This window comes from Artemia sp. Qi Xiang Cuo, chromosome 5, assembly GCF_049724085.1.
Source record: "Artemia sp. Qi Xiang Cuo chromosome 5, ASM4972408v1, whole genome shotgun sequence".
Lineage (NCBI taxonomy): Eukaryota > Metazoa > Arthropoda > Branchiopoda > Anostraca > Artemiidae > Artemia > Artemia sp. Qi Xiang Cuo.
In genome coordinates this window covers 58,538,471-58,555,623 of record NC_142798.1, presented here as the reverse complement: position 1 = coordinate 58,555,623, position 17,153 = coordinate 58,538,471, and the positions used below count along the sequence as shown (strand labels likewise).

The following is a 17,153-nucleotide window of genomic DNA, read 5'->3' as shown; positions in this document are numbered from 1 at the left end:
TTGTACATTGATTTTTCTCTTCGTGAAACTGATTTTATTAATGGAAGTTGTTGCTTGCGTATTGTTTTTGGTTCGTGGAACTTGTTACTTGCTGTTTAACATAGTAAAGAACGAACTCAAGCCCAAAGAAACTGACCCCTGTGGTTCATTCATCTTATCTTCATTATTTTAGTTACAGTAATCATAATGAACAGCTGTGTAATGGATCATTTTAAAAGAAATTGCTGTATATAGAAACCTTTTGCAATTAAAAAAATAATTATTATTATATAATAAATTTTTACGATATGGTAAAGAACTAACTCTAGGCCAAAGTAGCTAATGTAATTTTGAAAAGAAGTGCATAAAGCATCGATTAAGTTCATCATTAATGGTTTTAGTCAAGAAAATCTCAAGTAGTAGTTATCAGTAGTAGTTTTGTTTATTAATAATTAAATAACGAACCGATATAGTTAATCATAAATGGTGCTTGTCAATACGGTTTTTCTTATAAGATTATCCAATATTATGTAAAATGTATGTAAATAAGAGACGACATAAGAGAATCAGGCAGCTAAATAAGTCCAATATATGCAGTTTTTTGTTCTTCTAATGATCGTCTTTTAATATGACTATAATAAAAAAATTAATTTTTTACGTCACGTCACTCATTACGTCACATATGGTTATTAGTACACAGTCGGTGTTATATATTACGTCACCTTACTTATTACGTCATATATGGCTATTAGTTGATGAAAAGACATCAAAAATGCAGTTTTATGTATAGTGATTCAATTTTTAATTCTATTTTCTTTTATTATGTAATTACATAAAGGACCGATATAGTTCATCATAAATGGTGTTTGTCAATATGGTTTTTCTTATACAATTAGCCATTATTATGTAAAATGTATCAGACAGTTCGTGGTAACGAACTGTATAAAAAGAGCGACTCGTCTCAACAGTAACCAAAACTCTAAAAAACATAATTTTAATATCAATAGATACATAAAAAGAATTGTAGTTTTAGGCTGATTTTAAATATTTAAATATAATCAAGTTTACTCATATCATCAAAAGTTACGAGTCTGAGAAATTTTGCCAGATTTTCCGAAAAAGGAAAAAACACCTCTTAAAAAATCATAGAACCTTAATGAAAATCACACCATCAGATTCAGCGTAACAGAGAACCCTACTGTAAAGTCATATCGTTCCCTTGGATACCTTCTTCCTTATAGTTAAAACCAAGCCAGTCTTTTTTCATTTTATGTGAGAAACCGCTCATCAAAACTGAATTTCTGGCGAGTTCTGCCAAGTCTGGCCCATTGAGTTGCCACATTTGAGTGGCAACTGAGTATTCTTCCATTAAAGGTTCTTTCGTCAGATGAAATAGCAGTGGATGATCAATTTAGAGACTTATCTTCAAACCTCTATTCAAAAACTCCTTTAGTGGATTTCTGGAATACTTCAAAAACAGTAGATTGTTTGATATAGGTGACATAGCTATCCCAATTTCACAAAGATATAAGTACTCAAGACTAGGGGTCTTCCTCAGCATAATGCCGTGAGAGATATTTTCTGCTAAAAGAAAACCGACCGCCAAGTGTTTAACTGGCCCAGCTTCTCCGCAATGAGGACGGAACGTAAAAGTATTAAGGCCGCGGTCTTTCCTGAATTGATTTAGCACAAATAAGTTTGCATAAGTATAATATGCGTAATACCAGTAGGGTGGGTCTTCTGTTGAGGTCCACTCTTCTGGTGTAATGATTTCACAGCCAAAATTATCTTGTTCTGGTTTCGATTCATCGTCAACAGAATCGAAACCAACAACATTCTGTAAGAAACGATGTAGTTCTGGGTGAGTTGAGGGATTGTTGGTGACTTCAAACAATGGTCTAAGAAAATTATCTATAATGGATTGGAAGTTAGCAACAGTGTCATTTGATCTCAGAATATCATACACTCTTGGTATTTGCACCAACCAAATTACATTCTTTGAATAGACATCCCATTTGATATACCAACGAGCGACCTTGTCCCATTCTTCAACTGATTTCCCAGCTACAAATATCCGCATCTCAGCGCTCTGATATTGAGATTCTTTAAAGTCATTCATCACTTCCTTTATAATGCTCCCAAAATATTCGCCCTCTATGTAGTTGTCTTTTTTTAGAAAAATTTCTCGTAGCCTGCTATTACCAGCAGGGTTATACTTTTAATTAAATTTGTCGAAACGGTGGAAAGTATTTCTATCACAGTGCATATCCAAGGAATCGACAGTCAAATCTGGGTGTGTTAACTTCAAATCGTCAAGCACTAATTTCAATGTCTTGAGATTACCATCTTCATCGACCTCCACCACCCGATTGCCTTCTTCACGCAATTTCTTTTGTATAAAAGTAAGCAAACGTTTGTGATTCATGCATGCAGCTGCGTGAAAATGTGTATCAACCTTTTCTATGTTATAGAAGTCTCTGCATGGGATAGATTTCCGTTCAGAAACTTCTTGCTGCTCGTTCAGCAATTCATGCATGTGATACATGTGATTCAAGAATTTTAAACGACTGCAGTACATCAAAACTGTAGTTTTTCGTAAAAAAATTTAGTCTATTTTAAAAATAATTAATTTAAGTACAAAATGGTTTTAACCCTATTAATTTCCTTTAAAATCAGCCATTGAACAGCTCTTTACGATGTTCCAGTGCCAAGCTATCTGTAATAAAAAAGAAAAAGAAAAAAAGATGCCGTTTAGGCCGAATGCTGTAGTACCTGCACTTTTCTTAATTTTCAAGCAAATATATTTCCCTTGTTGTTCAAGCCAAGGGACAGAAAGTTTCATATCTAGGGGTTTTGGACAAGGTGGTTTTAATGGCATACTTTTTGTTTTGATCTGACTCTTTTTTTAGGAGTTATGGGTTTTTATATTTCTTACGTGATAGTCTCTTACTAGGTCGCTAGCTACCGCTGCAATCCAGACTAGAAGCAGAAAAACGCCTACAGCGTTTGAGTGATTACGTAATGAGTAAATCAATTTTTATTTTATTTTAGTTTTAGTTCAGAATCGAAATAGTTATAAACTGCATAAATATTTATTTTATCTGAGCAATAATTTTAATCTTGTAGTTTAAACTGGAAAAATACCAGAAATTTTTTTAATTATCTTTATTTTTTGTTAGGTTTTTGATACTTGATGCGTTTACTTAAACACAAATGTGAAAATAAATCTATAGAATTGGAAAATGATACCTATAGATAATCAAGAAGAAAACAAAACATCAGTACTGGAACATTTTTTAATTGTATCTAAAATGAAAAATAGCCCAGAAACAGAAATTTCAGTGAATACTGCCAGCAAAGTCTTCAACTTTTCTCAGAATCTCCTCTCTCTCACGTCTACATCCTCTAAAGAGATTCTTAAAGAATTTTTGCACAGACGCGAATTTGATGATCCTATTGACAGGCATATGATCAGTCGTAATGAAACAACCACCCTCAAATGTAGTGAACCTTTTAGTGTATCAGCAAACCAAAAAAGAAAAAACTGCACCAGTGACCCAAATATCGAACTTGAGCATCCTGGTATCAAAAAAGACGAAGGAGATAAGTCATTTGAAGAGAGAATTGAATTTCGGAAAGTTAAAATTGTTCCTGATGACAAAAGATCAATTTTTGCTGGAGAGTTCAGAGCCTCTTCATGTCTCTTGGCGCAAGCACTAGGTTTGCGGCATCGCTACATGCACATTTCAAATCAGTCGATTCCCAAACTTGCTGGAAGGTTCTTAGATTGTGCTAAAGACAAAAAACTCGCCAAGAAGATAAGTGAAACTCCATACAAAGCGACAAAACTTGACTTATTAAAATGTGCAGCTCGTCAAGAACTAACGAGTGAAGAAGGCTACCCTATTAGTAGCCCTTTAAACTTGAAAGAACATTGCAAAACATCTGACTTTTCATCAGCCAATAGTTCTATTGCTTGTCAAAATGGTGTCTTCCATGTTTACACTAGTGAAAAAGATATAACTGGCAACAGAGCAGTGAGATATGACTATGTTGGCGTTGAAACCTTCAGGAAGGATCTGCAGCTTCTTTATACCATGATTGTTAATGGACCTTTGAAGACCTTCAGCTATCGTCGTTTAAAATTCTTGAATCACAAGTATCACATGCATGAATTGCTGAACGAGCAGCAAGAAGTTTCTGAACAGATATCTATCCCATACAGAGACTTCTATAACATACAAAAGGTTGATACACATATTCACGACGCTGCATGCATGAATCACAAATGTTTGCTTACTTTTATACAAAAGAAATTGCGTGAAGAAGGCAATCGGGTGGTGGAGGTCGATGAAGATGGTAATCTCAAGACATTGAAAGAAGTGTTTGACGATTTGAAGTTAACACACCCGGATTTGACTGTCGATTCCTTGGATATGCACTGTGATAGAAATACTTTCCACCGTTTCGACAAATTTAATAAAAAGTATAACCCCGCTGGTAATAGCAGGCTACGAGAAATTTTTCTAAAAACAGACAACTACATAGAGGGCGAATATTTTGGGAGCATTATAAAGGAAGTGATGAATGACTTTAAAGAATCTCAATATCAGAGCGCTGAGATGCGGATATCTGTAGCTGGGAAATCATTTGAAGAATGGGACAAGGTCGCTCGTTGGTTTATCAAATGGGATGTCTATTCAAAGAATGTAATTTGGTTGGTGCAAATACCAAGAGTGTATGATATTCTGAGATCAAATGACACTGTTGCTAACTTCCAATCCATTATAGATAATTTTTTTAGACCATTGTTTGAAGTCACCAACAATCCCTCAACTCACCCAGAACTACATCGTTTCTTACAGAATGTTGTTGGTTTCGATTCTGTTGACGATGAATCGAAACCAGAACAAGATAATTTTGGCTGTGAAATCATTACTCCAGAAGAGTGGACCTCAACAGAAAACCCACCCTACTGGTACTACGCATACTATACTTATGCAAACTTATGTGTGCTAAATCAATTCAGGAAAGACCGCGGCCTTAATACTTTTACGTTCCGTCCTCATTGCGGAGAAGCTGGGCCAGTTAAACACTTGGCGGTCGGTTTTCTTTTAGCAGAAAATATCTCTCACGGCATTATGCTGAGGAAGACCCCTAGTCTTGAGTACTTATATTATCTTTGTGAAATTGGGATAGCTATGTCACCTATATCAAACAATCTACTGTTTTTGAAGTATTCCAGAAATCCTCTAAAGGAGTTTTTGAATAGAGGTTTGAAGATAAGTCTCTCTACTGATGATCCCCTGCTATTTCATCTGACGAAAGAACCTTTAATGGAAGAATACTCAGTTGCCACTCAAATGTGGCAACTCAATGGGCCAGACTTGGCAGAACTCGCCAGAAATTCAGTTTTGATGAGCGGTTTCTCACATAAAATGAAAAAAGACTGGCTTGGTTTTAACTATAAGGAAGAAGGTATCCAAGGGAACGATATGACTAAAACCAATGTCCCAAATATTCGCATTGCATATCGCTATGAGACGTTATTTGAAGAACTTACGAATATTTTTAGAACTGTTATTGGCGAAGAAAATCTATTTTGAATAATGTCAGTCTCGTCTAAACGCAAAGGGTGCATGGGGAAATCACCGTATCGTTGTTCTCCTGCAATTCTCTGAGAAATGTTCAGGAAACCTAGTTAATGAGGTATAGAACAAATATTTGGGCGGATCCCTGCCAACAAGAGACAGATATGAGGATAAGTCAACTATTCAAGCTATTATGGAGAAGGCTAAAGCCACCTCTATACTGTCTGCTTACAAAGCAAGCGATCAGCTCATCCGGGGGGAGGAGAGGGTTCACAAGATGATCATTTATCTAGAGAACCAATGCTGTTGAGAACCCATTTGTACTTAAATCTTAGGAAATATTCCTTTTATGGCACATTTTCAAGAAGTTTTTAACCTTAAGAGCTGTCGCAGCCAGACATGTAAGCAGAAATGTTTCGATGGGAGGAGGGAAGTGAACAATATTTGAGAATTTGAATAAGCAGTCCGAAACTCAGGGAAATTTAAAGTTTTGGGGGGCTTTTAGCCCCAAGACCATCACCTGCGTACATCCCTGGTCACAACCCTTGTATTTTGCTAAAATAACGCCCCTCTCTATTACCAAAGGAAATATTCTAGTTGTATTGATTGTACATGCAATAACCAATACTATTAATTGATATTTCATCGCTTTGCCACAAATATGGTGAAAAACGTGAAGTCTTTACTGCTAATTAAATATATTTCAAATAAGTTTTTTTCAACTCAAAGCAAGGAGAAACATTGAAACTTAAAGCCAACAGAAATCATCCCGATATAGCCTAAGGGGGGCTATCTCTTCCTCAACCCTCACTCTTTACGGGAAAGTTTGACTTCTTGTGACATTTCTTTAAGAAAGACTGCTAAAAACAAGGGCCGCTGAATTCGGATAAGAAATATTTTTAAAGAACTTTGAGTCTTAAGCGTAAAGAGCGAGGGTAGAGGAAGGGGTAGCCATCCTTATACACAAAACGATTTTTGTACGTTTTAAGATTTAATATTGCTCCCTACTTTAAGTTGGAAAAACTTGTTTATTTATATTACTTTTGACTGTTTTAACTCATCCCAGGAAATCCTCTTCGCTCTTCCCGTGTAAAATTCTCCAAGGAAACTATCGTCCCCGGGGAAAATTCGCCCCGTGAAAAATCTCCTTCGCCCACCGGAAACCTTCCCCCACCAGAAAAGAGTTCCATACATTTTTCTAATAACACACAGGCCTACTATATGTGAACAACGGACAAACTGCGCTACTTATAGCCCTTTCCTAAGGGGCTAAGGGGGACTTGTCGTCTCCAAAGGCATAGTTATTGGACCTTTAAACGATACTGAACTAAATGACTTTCTCAAAATTTGATTGGATGCCTTTGAGGAAAAGGGGTAGTGGGAGGGGGACTAGTTGCCTTCCAATATTTTTGCTCACTAAAAAAGAGCACTGGAAATTATGATTTTCGTTTGAATGACCCCTCTCCCAATTTTCTAGGACCATTGGGTGGGTACAATCACCTCTGAAAAATAAAACATACACAATTCAATATTCTTACGAATAGGATCTTGAAACCTACACAGTAAGGTTCTCTAATATGCTGAATCTGATGGTGGGAATTTCATAAAGATCCTTTAGATTTTGATTTATTACTCCTTTTTCAGAAATCAGGCAAATTTTTTCAGGCTGCTATGTTTTCATGGGTAAAATTAAACTTAATGGATTTTATACATTTGGAATCAGCGTAAAATGCCAATTCTTTGTATGTATAAATTATAATGAAAATTCGGTTTCTTAGAGTGTCGATTACTATTGGGCCGAGCCGCTCTTTACTGACAGTTCGTACAAGAACTATTTAAATCTGTCAACCTTGATATTATTTAACGTTAGTAACGTGATAATCTCTGAGTGTAAGGGCGCGTTTCAACGTAGTCATGGAGCCTTGCGACAGTTTGTTTCTATATAATATTTTTTTACAGTAAAGAACGAACTCAATCCCATAGTAATTACTAATAATAAAAAAGGGATTATGAAAGTTTCGCCAGTATCATGGCTGTAGAGATGGCTGAAACCTAGACAAGAACAAACCATGGCACATATTGGACTAAGTTAGCCTGATTCTCTGAAGTTCGTCTCTTACTATACCAAATAAGATAAACCCATAGGCTTTTCCCTTTTTATAGCATACATAATAGATCGGTATAGTTAATTATCCGGGTTGCAGGGGTAGCTAGTAACCTAGTAATTTCCCTTATAGGGCTGTTATATCATCGCTTAAAATATATAGGACTTTATCAATTTCGATTTTATGCATTTCCCCAACACTAACAATGCTTTTCAATAGGCTTTATTGTGTCATTTTTTGCATAGGACTGTTGTATCATCGCTTAAAATATATACGACTTTATTAATTTCGACTTAATGAATAACCTAATACTAAGCAATACTCTTCAAAAGGCTTTATTGTATCATTTTCCTCATAGGGCTTTCGTATCATCGCTTAAAATATTAATACTTCATATTAAACTTTACATTCACTTAATGTAGGATTTCATTAAAAATGTAAACCGGTTTCATTCAACCCAGATAAAAATTTATTCATATAACTGTCAATGGATTTACCTCGTTAATCATGTCCAGACAGGAATATGTAAATGAGATTCCAACTGGACTATTCTAATGATGTATCTCTCTTGTAGTATGATTATGTAAGTAGGTCAATGACCCAAATATAGGCAATCTTAAGAGCCTCAGGGGTCTTAGCTCTGGACATATGTAAGCAACACTACTCACTGTATGGCGAACTTATGTGCAAAGGCCTTAAAAGGCATGCAGACATGCACACATATTTGGGAGGGATTGGGGGTAACACCACTGTTGTCCGTAGTAGTTATTGATGTTGATGTTTACTTTTTAGTTGTTTTAATTTCTGTTTATTCTATAGGTTTCATCTATTCATCAAAAGCACTGTATGTTATTTGCATGTTTGGTGTAATTATTCATGTAATTTATTTTTTTTTGTGTAATTTATTAGGCTAGCATCATTAAATGATTAATTTCTACTTGTTTTATATTTTAATATGGCTGTTTGCTTTTCTTGGAAACAAATGTTCAAAATTAGTTCAACTAAAACTTATCTTTGAACAATTGGTAATTTACATAATCTAAAGCCATTGATTGTGGGACTTGTCAACCACAGATGCAATTCAGGTTATGGATAAAGTCGAGTCTCAGCTATGGAATAGTTTGTCATCTTGCATCGAAACATTAAAACAGAAGAACTGTCCAAAACAACATGCCAATAACTTGCATAGGGAAAATGAACCTTAAGAGGGTTGTGAAAACTACATGCAAGCTCTGTTTCAAACATTGTGCACCAAAAAAGTTCACAGCACTGTGACTGTTATAAATAGACTAATTGGCACAAATTTATTTTTTGAAGTACAGTAAAATAGACCATTTTTTAGTTTGAAATGGAGAATAAAACATAGCGATTAACTTATTTTTTTGTCTGGTTTATAATGAAAACTCCAATAGCAAAAAAAAGGGTTTCAACTTGGCTGTTTCCTTCTTTCTAGGAGAGGTGTTCAGAAAACACACAGAAGTTTTTACTTTGTTTTCTATTATGATGAGTATATTACATGGTCAATGTACTTATCTAGGCAATGGTTCCAGTTGCGTAATTTCATCAAAACCCTAAGGGGGGCGGGGGCAAAGTTGGGGTCAATTTTCCCAAATAAAGTGAAAATGATAGTGAAAACTGAAAAATTTGTCATATACAATAAAGACAAAAATATACCAAAGAAAACTGACCTGTTTATCTGAATACTTGAATTACACAAGCTTATCTTAATTTTGACAAGATTTTTTGCAGAAACTAAGTTTCAGCTGGAGGGAAGGGCTACTGATGTCTGTGGGAGAGGGGCAAACATGATTCTGGAGGGGGCCTCCTCCCTTCTCCATAGCAAATTACACTCCTGAATGGTTCCATTCTTAACAAACCTTCAAACCCCTAATGAGCAGGGGTGTAGATCCAGCCTTTTTGTTGGGGGAGGTGAGGGCAAGAGGGGCCTTCATTTGGAGAGTCAAGGGCAAGGGCTATATAATATTTTTTCTCCAAATTATTCCTCCACCCCAAAAACAACACCACTGCTAATGATCCATATTTTGTGTGTGTATTTTGCTTTATCACTGCTATCAAAATGGATGCCTTTCAATTGTTCTTTGGGTTCTTAGAATAGATTAAAGTCCCAAGGACTAGATCCGGGCTAGAACATGTATGCAGCAGCAAATTGAACTTAAATTCTCTCAAACCTTCTTTGTAATTAACTAAAAACAAAAACTTTCCGAAAAAGAAGAGTAAAGTAAAGGCCATTTTAAACTTAAAATCAACAGATACAAATGCCTGTTAAAATTTAAACTCAAAACAACCAGAAATTACTATTAAAGATTAAATGAAACCCAAAGCAAACAGAAAATAAATTAAAAAATCATAGCAGAAAAAAAACACAACAAGTGATAAAATCAAGCGAGTAATGCTTGAATTGAATATGCAAATCAAGCTTAAAACAAAAAAATTATTTTGCTATTGAAGTATAAATGAAACCCAAAACGAACAGAAATAAAATAAATAATCAATGCAAACCAACATACAATAGGTAATAATATAAATGACTAAAAAAATGTTAAAACCAGTGAAACTTAAATTGAATACACAAATCAAGCTTTAAAGGAACAAAAATCACTACAAACAAGAGTTTGGGTATTGCCTCCTTCTCTCACTGCAAAATTCTAAAACCTTATGCGTCATTGGTACTTTACTGAAAACTGTATGTGTCTTGAACAGTCTTGGAAAGTATAAACAAAATCAAATTGAATATTTAATATATAATGATATTAATCGTTGAAAGATTCATCAGTTCAATATTTTACTTCAGTGTATTTTTGTTTTTCATTTTCAATGCTGTAAGAACTGGAAAAAAAATATTTGTAATATAATTCGTTTTCAGTGGAGCTGGCGCAGTGTGTGGAGCCAATCACACAGTAGGCTTTAGGTTTTTAAAGTTAAGGAAGGGGGCAGTATCCAAGCTCTTGTTTGTAGTGAAACTATATAGTTCTGTAACAATTTTAGAAAGAACTAATAAATTAAACTGAATATTTGATGTATAATAATATTAATTGCTGAAACCTCATCAATTCAAAATTTTACTGTAACTTTAATGTTTATATTCAATATTAAGTACAAAAGAAAACATTTGTAATATAATTTTTTTTCTCAGTAAAGCGCCAATGACGCAGTAGGTTTAAGACTTTTACAGTGAGAGAAGGAAGCGATACCAAAACTCTTGTTTGTAGCCAAGAGACTTCCGTTTGTTTCAAGCTTGATTTTCATATTCAATTTAAGATTCACTCGTTTTAAGATTTATTTATTTTTTTATATTAATAACTATTGTATATTATTTTGCATTGATTGTTTATTTAATTTCTGTTTGTTTTGGGTTTCATTTATACTTCTATACCAAAATATTTTTTTTTGTTTTAAGCTTGGTTTGCATATTCAATTTAAGCATTACTCTCGTTAAGATGTATTTATTCCTTTTTATTATTACTTGTTTTATGTTTTTTGCTATTACATTAAAAGAAGATCATTGGAATAGCAAACCACTGCATACATTGGACTTAATTAGCTACTTGATTGCTTGAGGTTCGTCTCTTACTATTTCAAAGAAGAAAAAGCCGTAGTCTTTTGCTGTTTGTAATAATAAACAAAACCCAAGTTGTAACTGATTATTCCTGGTTGCCGTGGTAAAGAACGAACTCTTGCCCATAGTTACAAATGTCTTGACAAATTAGCTAATTAATTTCATCTTATTTTGTTTTAAAAATGATTCCCACATCGGGATTCGAACCCAATTATCCGGGTTGCAGCGGTAGCTAGCAACCTAGTAAGAGACGATCACGTCCAATGTTAAGAAATATAAAAACCCATAGTTCCTAACAAAAGAGTCAGATCAAAACAAAAAGTGCACTATTAGAACCGCCTTGTCCGAAACCCCTGTATAGTAAACTTTCTGTCTCTTGGCTTGAACAGCAAGGGATATATATTGGCTTGAAAATCAAGAAAAGTGACTTTAACCACGTTATTCTCCCCAAACGGGATATGTTTTTCTCTTTTCTTTTTTCTTTTCCACAGATAGCTTGGCACTGGAACATCGTAGAGGGTTGTTCAATAGCTCATTTTAAAGGAAATTAATTGGGTTAAAAATCTATAGTAACTAAAATAAATTATTTCTAAAAGAGAATAAATTTTTTAACCAAAAACTGCATTTTTGATGTCTTTTCACACTGCAGTCTTTCAAACATAATCGTATACCAGCGGTAAGATTTGAACCCACGCCACCGAAGAGACTGGTGGCTAACAACAGTGTCTTGGACCACTCGGCCAGGCTGCCTCTTATAATTTGGGTTGCAGCAGTAGCTAGCAACCTAGTAAGAGACGATCAGTCCCATGCTAAGAAATATAAAAACCCAAAACTCCTAAAAATAGAGTAAGATCAAAACAAAAGTCTCATTCTTGATTAGAATAATGGTTAGATCGAAGCAAGCTATACGCAATTTGAAGAAAGAGTACTACACAAACACCAGAGATAGTATCTTGAAAAGAGAAAAGAAAAGGTATTCAACCGACCAGGCGTATCGAGAAGTAATAATTGAGAGAGCAAAACAAAGGTATTCAACCAACCAGGCGTATCGAGAAGTAATAATTGAGAGAGCAAAACAAAACAGCAAGATGTGTTATCACAATGATGAAGATTATAGACATGCAAAAATTGAGACAGCCAAACAAATGTTCAAGGAGATCCCGGTTGCAGCGGTAGCTAGCAACCTAGTAAGAGACGATCACGTCCAATGTTAAGAAATATAAAAACCCATAGTTCTTAAAAAAAGAGTCAGATCAAAACAAAAAGTACACCATTAGAACCGCCTTGTCTGAAACCCCTGCATAGTAAAATTTCTGTCCCTTGGCTTGAACAGCAAGGGAAATATATTGGCTTGAAAATCAAGAAAAGTGGCAGCTACTACAACATTCTGCCTAAACGGGATATTTTTTCTTTTTTTTCTTTTTTTTTTCTTTTGTATCCAGAGATAGCTTGGCACTGGAACATCGTAGAGGGTTGTTCAATAGCTCATTTTAAAGGAAATTAATTGGGTTAAAAATCTATAGTAACTAAAATAAATTATTTCTAAAAGAGTTACATTAAAGAACGATCATTGAAATAACATTATCCGGGTTGGAGCTTATAATAAAGATCGAACTCTTCCCTATACTAACTTGCAATCGCAACTTCACTATAGTTAAGATTACAGTATTTATATTTTTACATTAAAAGACGACCACTGAAATAACAAACCATTCCATACATTGGACTTAGTTAGCTACTTGATTGTTTGAGTTTCGTCTCTTACTATTTAAAAGAAGAAAAAGCCGTAAGCTTTTTCCTGTTTGTATTTATATAATAAAGAACGAACTCTCGCCTATATTAACATGTATAGGCAATTATAGAAAGGATCAGTCTAGTAGATCATAAAAAGGGATTACATAAGTTTCATCGGTATCAAGGCTTTGGGGATGGCTGAAACCTAGTAAAGAAAAAGACATGGCACGTATCGGATTTAGTTAGCTTTCTGATTCTCTGAAATTTGTCTCTTACTATTCGAAATAAGAAAAAGCCATAGGCTTTTTCCTGTTTGTTATTTTTATAGTAATGAAGGAACTATAGCCAATCGAATTGTTACATAAAGGATACCACTACAGGCCCTTGTTTTGATGATGATTATGCACAAATCTAGGTTGCAGCGGTAGCTAGCAATTCGGGTTGCAGTGGTAGCTAGCAACCTAGTCAGAGACGACCTCGCCCCTTAGTAAAAAATAAAATAGCCCATAACTCCTAAAACTAGAATCAAATCAAAAACGAAGCACACTGTTAGAACCGCCTTGTCTGGAACCCCCTATATAGGAAACTTACCGTCCCTTGACTTTTACAATCGTAAGATGTAGCCTGGTCGTCTCTTACTATTCCAATTAAGAAAAAGCCAATGGCTTTTATCTGTTTTGTGATCTTAATTCACGCATGCGTTCAGTAATTTCGGAAGGAATAGCAGCTTTTCGTAAAAATCTGAGTATAAACAAAATCGACAAGGGTGGGATTCGAACCCAGGTTCAGGTTCAGGTTCTTTTATTTATAAACTAAATACAACTACAATATGGGTATGCCCGGCTGAGAGTCTATAAAAACAACAAAAACATAATATGTAACTGCATTTGTACATAATCACACTCTTTTGTAAATAGATAAAAAAGAAAGAAAAATGTAAGACTTGCCAAGCATCACCCCAAGCCAGCAGCCAAATGGAGAACAAACTAAAACAAAACACCAAAAACAGTGAAGTGAAGCCGTGGGGAAACCCTACCAATAGAATGTGCCAGCGGGAAGACCATAACTGAATTAAAAAAAAAATTAAAAAAAAAATCCGGGTTGCAGCGGTAGCTAGCAACCTAGTAAGAGACGATCACCTCCAATGTCAAGAAATATAAAACCCCCCAACTCCTAAAAAAAGAGTCAGATCAAAACAAAAAGTACACCATTAGAACCGCCTTGTCCGAATCCTCTATAAAGGAAACTTACCTCCCTTTGGCTTGAATAACAAAGAAAATATATTGGCTTGAAAATCAAGAAAATTGACTTTTACCACGTTATTCTCCACAAACGGGATATTTTTTTCTTTCCGCTTTTTCTTTCTGCTCAGCTAGCTGGGCACTGGAAAATCATAGAGAGCTGTATAATAGCTCATTTTAAAGGAAATTGCAACATCTAGTCACTTTTGTATTTAAAAATAAAATACTTTTTAAAGTAGAATCAATTTTGTCAAAAAAATTGCATTTTTGATGTATTTTCATACTGCAGTCTTTTCAAAGATATTTGAATTTTGAAGCAATAAAACAGTCCATGTAATGAACTCTATAGTAATAATAGCTACTTGTCTCAATAGTAACCGAAACTCCTGGAACCAAAATTTTCTTTTTTGGCTTAATCGCTAAAATTATTATGTAAACTGCAAAAATATTTATGATGCCTAATCAGTAATAGTAATTTTTTAATTTAAACAACAAAAATACATGAAAATTCTAAAATTAGTTTTGCTTTTTGTCTCCTGGAAGAAATTTTTTTTTCATCTCAGTTCAAATTTATTATTGTATCCTGTAACCCGTAAAGTACATATCTCCATATTATTGTCTCATAATTGCAATTATTTTAGTTTTCAGTCCAGAATCACTAAACTTATTATTTAAACTGCAAAAATATTTATGGTGTCTAACCAATAATACTAATTTTGTAATTCAAACAAGATAAATACCTGAAAATTTTAAAATTAGTTTTGTTTTATGCTAGGTTTTAGATACTCGACACGGGATTTTGTGTGCTTAATAATTTTAAATCTTGAAAAAATATGGTCTCACGCGAGTGGAAAAAAAGAAAGAATAACCAAAAACAATATCAAAATAGAACAATCCAAATTTCTACTAATAGAAAACTTTACTACACAAAAAATAAAGCTAACATCCTGAAATATAAGAAAAGTTTATTTAAAAGAGATAAAAATGCCACCAAACGCAATAAAGCTCGAGCACGCGTAAGGATTGCTACTAAGATGTCTTGTGATCCAGGATTTAAGAAAATGAAATATGACAGAGCAAAACAGAGGTATCTTACGGATCAGGGGTATCGAGAAGGGAAAATTGAGACAGCGAAACAAAAGAGCAAGGAACGGTATGATAACGATATAGATTACCGAAACAAACATAAGAAAAAAGTTGCTACCAGAATAATGGGTAGATACTGGGGTGACAAAAGCTATAATGAAAAAATTAAATTCTCTGCGAGGTTGTACCGAAGAACGCATAAGGACAAAGGGAAAAATTACATTCAGAAATACAAGAAGATGGCAAAAATGCAGGCTGATCTTTGTAAATTGAGAAACATTTTACGCATGTTTTATCGGGATCACGAATCCGGGTTGCAGCGGTAGCTAGCAACATAGTAAGAGACGATCACCTCCAATGTCAAGAAATATAAAACCCCCCAACTCCTAAAAAAAGAGTCAGATCAAAACAAAAAGTACACCATTAGAACCGCCTTGTCCGAATCCTCTATAAAGGAAACTTACCTCCCTTTGGCTTGAATAACAAAGAAAATATATTGGCTTGAAAATCAAGAAAATTGACTTTTACCACGTTATTCTCCACAAACGGGATATTTTTTTCTTTCCGCTTTTTCTTTCTGCTCAGCTAGCTGGGCACTGGAAAATCATAGAGAGCTGTATAATAGCTCATTTTAAAGGAAATTGCAACATCTAGTCACTTTTGTATTTAAAAATAAAATACTTTTTAAAGTAGAATCAATTTTGTCAAAAAAATTGCATTTTTGATGTATTTTCATACTGCAGTCTTTTCAAAGATATTTGAATTTTGAAGCAATAAAACAGTCCATGTAATGAACTCTATAGTAATAATAGCTACTTGTCTCAAAAATAGTAACCGAAACTCCTGGAACCAAAATTTTCTTTTTTGGCTTAATCGCTAAAATTATTATGTAAACTGCAAAAATATTTATGATGCCTAATCAGTAATAGTAATTTTTTAATTTAAACAACAAAAATACATGAAAATTCTAAAATTAGTTTTGCTTTTTGTCTCCTGGAAGAAATTTTTTTTTCATCTCAGTTCAAATTTATTATTGTATCCTGTAACCCGTAAAGTACATATCTCCATATTATTGTCTCATAATTGCAATTATTTTAGTTTTCAGTCCAGAATCACTAAACTTATTATTTAAACTGCAAAAATATTTATGGTGTCTAACCAATAATACTAATTTTGTAATTCAAACAAGATAAATACCTGAAAATTTTAAAATTAGTTTTGTTTTATGCTAGGTTTTAGATACTCGACACGGGATTTTGTGTGCTTAATAATTTTAAATCTTGAAAAAATATGGTCTCACGCGAGTGGAAAAAAAGAAAGAATAACCAAAAACAATATCAAAATAGAACAATCCAAATTTCTACTAATAGAAAACTTTACTACACAAAAAATAAAGCTAACATCCTGAAATATAAGAAAAGTTTATTTAAAAGAGATAAAAATGCCACCAAACGCAATAAAGCTCGAGCACGCGTAAGGATTGCTACTAAGATGTCTTGTGATCCAGGATTTAAGAAAATGAAATATGACAGAGCAAAACAGAGGTATCTTACGGATCAGGGGTATCGAGAAGGGAAAATTGAGACATCGAAACAAAAGAGCAAGTAACGGTATGATAAAGATATAGATTACCGAAACAAACATAAGAAAAAAGTTGCTACCAGAATAATGGGTAGTCCGGGTTGCAGCGGTAGCTAGCAACCTAGTAAGAGACGATCACCTCCAATGTCAAGAAATATAAAACCCCCCAACTCCTAAAAAAAGAGTCAGATCAAAACAAAAAGTACACCATTAGAACCGCCTTGTCCGAATCCTCTATAAAGGAAACTTACCTCCCTTT

At 34.1% G+C, this 17,153-nt stretch overlaps 1 protein-coding gene and 1 pseudogene across 1 annotated transcript; one reads left to right on the top strand and one right to left on the bottom strand.

Moving 5' to 3' along the window:
* Nucleotides 1-1,174: 1,174 nt before the first annotated feature.
* LOC148952323 (AMP deaminase 2-like) lies at nt 1,175-2,557 on the bottom strand. Its single transcript, XM_089089175.1, is given in 1 exon segment — nt 1,175-2,557. A coding segment is annotated over 1 exon segment (1,383 nt).
* Nucleotides 2,558-3,290: 733 nt separating this feature from the next.
* On the top strand, nt 3,291-5,585 carry LOC148952322 (AMP deaminase 2 pseudogene; annotated as a pseudogene).
* The last annotated feature ends 11,568 nt before the right edge of the window (nt 5,586-17,153 follow it).